At 36.6% G+C, this 8,093-nt stretch overlaps 1 protein-coding gene across 4 annotated transcripts in view; it reads right to left on the bottom strand.

The window, feature by feature from the left end:
- Positions 1–1,479: 1,479 nt before the first annotated feature.
- Positions 1,480–8,093, bottom strand: part of LOC127411637 (sodium/calcium exchanger 3-like) — a 52,193-nt gene continuing 45,579 nt past the window's right edge. For all 4 annotated transcript variants that reach the window (XM_051647337.1, XM_051647339.1, XM_051647338.1 and 1 more), the window contains one exon: positions 1,480–8,060. In XM_051647337.1, the coding sequence (XP_051503297.1) occupies positions 7,684–8,060 (377 nt within the window). In that variant the 3' untranslated portion in view covers positions 1,480–7,683. The remainder of the gene's footprint in view (positions 8,061–8,093) is intronic.

Genomic DNA, 8,093 nt, shown 5'->3' with positions numbered 1-8,093 from the left:
TCATAGGACCCGCCCTTTAAATCTCTGTCACAGCAAATGCGCGAGAGTCATTTCAGCACCACGAGACGGGACAGCGCACGGGCGCGGAGTTGAAAAGAAAAAAGAATTATTTCAAACTTAATCTGTAAAAAGTGGCTATAATTGATCTGTAGTTTTCTAAGAAGTATTTCCCCCCCACAGAATTTTTTAAAGGCTCGTCAGAAGATAGGCTAAATATGCTAATTAGCTGCAAATGAATTGGTAACACTTTATAATAAGGTTGTAATTGTTCACATAGGTTAACTACATTAGTTAATATTAACAATGAACAATACTTTTTCAGCACTTATTGTTCAGGTTAATGTTAATTTCAACATCCCAGCAAAAAATTTTGTTTCCCAGAACGTTCTGGGAACGTTAGTTTTTGGTTCCCAGAAAGGACATTCGTTCTCTCAGGAAAGTTTATTTTCCAAAAAAAAAAAAAAAAAAAGAACGTTCCCTGCCGGTTTGGAGAACGTTCCCTAAACGTCCTACTAACGTTCCCCTAACCTCTTATATACTGATATCGTCTCTGCAGCCCTGCTGTACGTCAATAAATCTACAATCCATGTCTTGTTTTGATCCATTTTTTAATTATTTAATCATTATAATAAGTTAAACACATAATATAGGCTACTAATGTATTTTTTAAAATGAAATATTAACATTATTAACATAGATGATGTAAACATTATAGTTAATACATTATGAACTCACAATAAACAATTCTATTTTGTATAAATGAACATTAATTAAGATTTAAAAATGGGCTATTGTTCATTGTTAATTCATAATAGGCCTATCTAATACATTAATTAATGTAAAACTAAATAGAACCTTATTGAAATGTATTACCAATTAATTAAATAACATGATTTAAAAAAAGGAATTAAATTACAATTCTGTTATCATTTACACACCCTCATGCTGTTCCAAACCTGCATGACTTAGATGTTAGGCAGAATGTTTTAAAGAAAGCTTTACTTACTTTCTTACTTACTCTGTCACCATTCACTTTCACTGCATATTTTCCATACAATAATGTGAAGGGTGACTAAGTAAAGAAGTAAAGCTTTACAGTAGCACCTTTTAAAACAGTGTTTACAAAGTGCTCTGCATAAAACATAAAAACTTATAAATGTCACGTACATAAAATGAACAGTAAAAAATACGACTTATTTATTAAAGACAATATAATTGTTGAAGAACTGAGAGTAACATTCTGCCAAAAATCTCCTTTTGTGTTCTGTGAAAGATGAATTAAAACATTCTTCCTAACATCTAAGTCATACAGGTTTGGAACAGCAAATGAGTTTGGGACAACACAATTGTGAGTAAATTATGACAGAATTTGAGGGTAATATATGCCTTTAAGAATAAACAATGTGGACTTTATATGTGTTTCTTTTTGAACAGGTAAACATCACGAACATTTAGCACAACTGACATCAGAGGGATTTTTCAAATATTTTTTATTTATTTTTCTGTTGACCAAAATAATCAAAATAAATAAATTAGCTGACATAAATTAATTAAATAAAGGTAAATTCCATGCATAATTTCCTGAAAATAAAACATGACTTTTTTTTTGTGAGAGTAAAAAACAAACAAACAAAAAAGAATGAGTGAAACAACAATAGATGAACATAATCACCATCTGCTTCATCATCAGGCTGAAGAGGAGTGTGTTTGTGTGTTTGTGTGTAAGAGTCAGCCCCCTGGTACGTTTGTAAGACTTGTGTGACTTCAAGATTATACAGTAAGTGACATCATCTGAAATCTCTTTTAAACAAGTTCACCTGCATCTAAACATCTGGAAGTGATAGTTGGCAGTAGAAAAGCTCAAAACTAGTGTGGAGGGGGTGTGCAGACAGCTGTCCACCATGGTCAACATCACATAACATGGAGGCCCACCCACGTCTTTTCATAACAACTCTCCCCAGGCATCATAGTTAACTAAATTGTGCATATGTATGTGTATGTAAATTAACCTAAGCAGAGACGGTAAGAGCAATGCAAAGTCGAATCACTGGCTCCAAAACGCTCTTAGACTGAGCCCAGTGTTGAGATGTAAGTGCCGTATGCTGAATGTAGTTTTGATCCAACCACAGACTTCAGCCTGGGTGATTCATACTCAGATGTGGTGAAGATCTACTATAGTTTAGCCACGCTAGGCACATTCAACCGCACCATAGACAGCTCACTGAAAGTCACTGAATACTGTTTAAATATATACTGGTAATCTTTTCATAAATATATTCTTTTGCCTGCATACAACTGGTTGCATGGCTGCTTATGGAGTGTGAGAGTGGCTATATTCCAAAACCTAGCAAGCTGCCTTGCTGTCTACTGCCTACTTAGGTATCTGCCTTAATAGGCTTTCTCCACTAAAATATGGCACAATAGGTGTCCCATAAGGCAGTGGTTCTCAACCAAGTGGTCGGGACCCACTAGGGGGCCTCAGCACACTTCAAGGGGGGCCTCATGATCTATTAAAATTATTTAAAATAAGGTAGATTATTATAATTTTTATATAATTATTATAATTCAACTTGTTAAATTACTCCCTAACTGTTTGCTTTTTATGAAGAACATATAGTTCTAGACATTTCTGGAATCACAAAATGTATCATGAGTAATTGTTTTAATCTATTTACGTTAGAAATTTCTTACATTAAAAAACTTTGAAAAACAAGCTTTGTCATCTTTACAGTAGAAGTATCTGAGGAAATATCTTATAATAGATATATCTTATAATATTAATATCTAATAGCCTACATTGGGGGCCTTCAAATATTTTCTCAGACAATGGGGAGCCTTGGAGTCAAAAAGGTTGAGAACTAATGCCATACGGGACGTTGTCATTTCGACCAATATACGGGATGTCGTGGCTAATACAGGACATTTGGAAACTCTACTTCTAAATAAGCATCCTAACTAAAATGAAATCTCACAAGTCAAACGCTCTACATAGGCAACAACTCTGTAGTGCTCCTCAGGACAAAGGCAACTGGAGACTCACAATTGACTTCCACTAAGCATAAAAATAATGTTCACACAAATATTGAGTAAAGATAAATCTATTATATGTTAAATGAACCACACGTTAAATAAACTACATTTTAAATGAAACAATTTTTTTGTACTGGATTCATTATATTTATAATCAACATTTCTCTCATTTCTGCCATCTTGGATTGCTTGTTGCAATACATTTGGGATTGCGAAAGATTTAATTGAATTATAAAATTCTCCATGCACCATTTAATATGTAGTCTTAGAATTTGGCCAAAACAAGTTATATAAGAAGGCCATTTACCTTAACAACTTTCGCATTAGGAGTGCACCTATTGCCTTAAAATGCTGTCTATGCAGGCAGCTCACTAGGTTTAGAACTGAGTGTGTGATGAATAAAGTGTGTTGTGTAGCTAATACACACTCCTGCCTCTGTACAGAGAGATAGAGAGGTGAAAGTTCTCACATTGTGTTTGGATCTGACAGTGCCTTCTGTACAAAAAAAGTTTAAAACACTAAACCTCATGAACATGTGCCTGTATGAGTCATAAAGAGTGTGTGTGTGTGCATGTTTTTCTGTGATTTCAGCAAATGGTTCTAAAATGTTTTTCTTTTAAACAGTTTAAATAAAGCACAAAGATTATGAACAAAGTCACTGGAAGCACATAGAAGGCCAAAGTAATGTCGGCATGTACATCTGCGATTTGGATCTCACTCTCTCATTCTCTCTTACACACATAGATTTACATGTATGTAAACATATATATATATATATATATATTTAAAAAGAGTCAATTTTAGCTGCAGGTGCTGTAATCCTGATACTGATAGCCAGGACACAACTGATTTGGCCTCTGTTTGTGATGAGGCAAGATATAAATATGCAACACACAGACACACACACTCGCACATACAGATTGCATGAGTTGTAAAAACATATAATTGTGGAACAGGGCTGTGGCCCCCCCAGTGGCTCAGAGAACCACTGCAGCTTCCGGGTGCCACCTAAAGGTTCTGTTCTTTGGTTCTGGCCTCTGCGTTTTATTGGCCCTCCTAAACAATTCTTTATTGACATCACTTCCCCTCAGATAATGCAGAAACCTCTTCCAAAACCTCCTTTTTATCTCACTACAGCAATAATAGGCACAAAAAACTCTTTAGTCAGTCAGATGAATTAATAATCATTCTTTAAACTGATCCACTGTAAGCTGACGTGTTGCCGATCTGCCCCAAAAACACTGCTCCTTTACAATACTGCTGTGCAAAGGCAAAATTCAGTAACAAACACATTTTATAACATTTTGTCAGGAATCTGGTCTCTTAAGACTATTATCTGTCCTGTGACAGACAGGTTTGGTGTGTTAAAAATAGCAGTAACTAAAAAAAATACACATTTCTTTATTTTATGGTTTTCTCGGTTTTGAAATTGGTTAACTGATAATTGGTTAATCTTACCATGTATGGTGAAAAATTGCATTACATTTAACAAGGTAATACATACAATTTTGTGGTAAAATAGTGTAAAAAATATGTCTTTTAGAATTAAAAAGTATGATTTACCTTACAGTTAACTGCGGAAAATTTAGACAATCTATGTATTTTTACAATAAACCAATAATTTGTTTCTTCTTATTTATGACACATGCATATAGTGAAATGTAAAATATGCAGGCACTAAAATGACATCCTGTAATGCCTTAAACATGGTTACTATATTTTTAATGGTGAATTTCTGGCAACCACAGCTGCCAGTTTTCCCCCATAAATTATACAGGATTTAAACTGTGTAGTTACTACATTTTGCCTTTGTAGGGCAGAATATCTCTCTGCTATTCCTTTAAAACTCAAAAACTCTTTTTTGCAGGTTAAAACAAAACTACAGAACAGTCTAGAGCTGTTTGTCAGCTTGTAATGTTCCATGCTCGCTTCTGGACTGAAGGCATGTAATCATTACAAACCCACCACCTACATCACTGACAGTTCAGACACTGTTTAGATGCACACTTAACGAACTCCTGGTCATGTAATTCTATATAGGAGGACACTCTGGGGTGAGGTGGTTCTATAGCCCCTTTCCCACCTAAAATTCTGGTTTTCACAAAAAGGGACTTTCTGGAAGGACAACTTTTTAGAGGAACTACATTTCACAATAGACTTTTTCCTCTTGCATTCGCACCTGTGATCACGTAATGTAGTGTCAACCGTTTTTCCTCTGACGTTGTTTGCACACGTGATACAATAGCAACAATAAAAACAACAACAATGGAGGACTGCAGGATCCGAGAAATGCTTTTGTTAGGGCTGTTTAACACAAACTGCGTCTGCAGGTTTTAATGGGCTCCTGAGCTGTGCGGTGCTGCGTCTAGGGTTTCCAACAGCAAGATGCATCGCAGCGGTCAAAGAGGACCATAGAGCATGTTTACACGCAACAAATGCATTCAGTTGTGAATGGCCCTCAGCACTTAAAATTAAAAATGCTTTAAACAACGATCAGGGAGAACCAAATGTCTATCAATCTTCACTTTTAATAAACATTACCTTTTGCCAAAAAGAATGAAGCTGCAATCAATGGAGACAATATTTGTCTGTTAAGCATTTTCTTCCTACTAATTATGCAAGCCTTTTCCTTTTCTAAAGCTCAACGAAACATGCTTTCTGTTTATAATTGGGGTCATCAGTATATGATGTGCTAAAAAATAGTACATAGTTAAAGTTATAGTAAAAAGTTATTAAACATGCACTGTATTGTACTTTTGTATTAAAAGTGCTGCAGTTTTTCTCAAAGTCTTTTGGCTGAGTCTCTTCCAGAACGAGCACTGACATATGAATATGTGTTTACTGGTGTTTTGGAATAACAATGGTGGAAAACAATTATCATGTTTTGAATGCTATATTTTAGACTAAATTCTCCCACTTTTGATGGAAAACACGACATGCACTGATTGTCATTAATCTTACTTGATCTTCCCCCCGCCGCTTCTGTCAAGTTGTCCATATAAAGCGACAGCCGATATGTCACACAACTCATGCAACAGGTGTTTGGGTTTAAGGTCCAATTCTCTCATTTTGTGAAATGATCTCAGCAGTTTGGGTGTGAGACACTTAAATACGGGACAAGTGACGGTCCATATGGATTCAATACGGAGCGGTTGGCAACCTTAGCTGAGTCCCTAAAGCCGCAGTGAGATGAGAGATGAGGAGCTTATTTTAACTACGAACTCAGCAGAAAACATGTTGGTGCACTATAAACCTATTTATCAACACAATCCTTTAAAATAAAGGCTTTTATGACTCAACATAAAATAGTGTACTGAACTACTCACTCATGGACTGAAAAAAAGACATCTTGATGCAAGTAAAACACACAGTAACAGGCACTTTCCTGCAACAGCTCACCCCTCGCACACACACACAATGTAAAAAAGGCAATATTCTTTGGATACTTTGTTTTTATGTTATTTCTGCTATGGGAATTCGAAAATTTGCTCAAATTTTTTTACTCGAACGTTTTTGACCAATCACAGGCTGCAGCATCTCCCACAGTTCCTCTTCTCCCAAAAAGTGCCTACCCCGGAGTAGGAGCTAAAAAAGTCCCTCTAAATGGCTAAGAGGAACTTTATTTCCTCATATGCAAAAATGACGAAAAACTAAGTAGTTCCTCAAAAAGTACCTTAAATAGGCTTTAGTTCCTGCAGTGGGAAAGGGCCTTATGTGGAACTCTTTGGGGTGTTTTTCAATGACACTGAAAGACTTAAATACAAACCGATTTAAAACAACAACTACTGTAATAGCGGATGCAGTGTGCTCTCCACGGTGTTATCAGAAAATACACTAGTGATTTGTTTTGATGAAAGTGTAGAGCTTTCAAATGCAAAAAGGCCTCATTTTCCCTCTCTATATACTGTTTTTTTTTTCTGTTCTGCAGAAACCCTCTGAAGCCCAAGTGATGCTCTAAATAACAACACTTGACAGGAAATACACACAAAAAAGAAAAAAAGATGGAAGCAGATTTTATCCATAAATATAAGGGAGAAAATGCAGTGTTCAGCCATAGTTCATGTTCATCTCTCTTCTCCACATTCTGTGTTTTCGAGCCACCCTCCCTAGTCGGGACTTTGGCCTCACGCTAAAAGCTGTAAGCTCATCATCTTCCCAAACTAAATAACGAGAAAATAAATAAACTTTATGGGTCTTTCAAATGTCACTCAATAACTGATTTCATGTAGTTATATATTTCATTTTTCTGTTGAAATATTACTTATTATCCTGGAAGCAGATCTGAAAATAGTCCTTTGAATCCTTTTTATTCTTTTTGTTGTTTTTTAATGTCTTTTTTTCCCAAAATACTTCATTAGAAAAAAGTCGTTCACAGCAGGTGTTGAGAAAAATATAGACTGTGAAAGCTCAGACTCCAGGTTAAGACTGTCCCTCCTTTAAGAGAGATAGGTCAAATAATTCACACTCTTCATCCGTTCATTCTCAGACTGAAGAGACTCAAATCCTTGCCTGTTTAAAACTTTTCAAAACAGTCTGTGTGATTTGTCCTTGGCTCTTACGCAGTCGTTTTTGACTAGAGGTTTGCTTGCATCCATCTTTCTCTCCCCGTCTCTAGCCCCTCACCCCACCCGACCCAGTCTCTGTCTCTTCTCTTCAGAAGCCCTGTATATGACAGTAAGCCTCCAGACTGGAGAAAAGGATGTAGAGAAACCAGAGACTGAAGAAAAAGAGTGAGGTGAAGATACGGTGACTAAACGGGCCACCCAGCTCTCCACCGATATGAGGCCTGCGTCGATACAGCAGGACACTCACAGCCAGGAAGGCAAAGATGGTGAAGAGAGTGACAGAAAACGCCAGGGACCCCGCTTGCACCTCAAACGCACGACCCTGCATGTGCCAATAGATGGCGGCCACCGTCCATGCCACTCCAATTCCCAAGAAAACGTTCACAGCGTTGCTACCTGTCACATTACCAATAGACGCATCTGCATAAGTGTCCTGCACCGCTGCGACTTTACTGGCAAAGGTATCTGGGGAGAGGTACAAAGATAATGAGATGTCAT

The sequence above is a fragment of the Myxocyprinus asiaticus genome, chromosome 21 (assembly GCF_019703515.2).
Source record: "Myxocyprinus asiaticus isolate MX2 ecotype Aquarium Trade chromosome 21, UBuf_Myxa_2, whole genome shotgun sequence".
Taxonomy (NCBI): domain Eukaryota; kingdom Metazoa; phylum Chordata; class Actinopteri; order Cypriniformes; family Catostomidae; genus Myxocyprinus; species Myxocyprinus asiaticus.
This window is presented reverse-complemented; position numbering and strand designations above follow the sequence as displayed.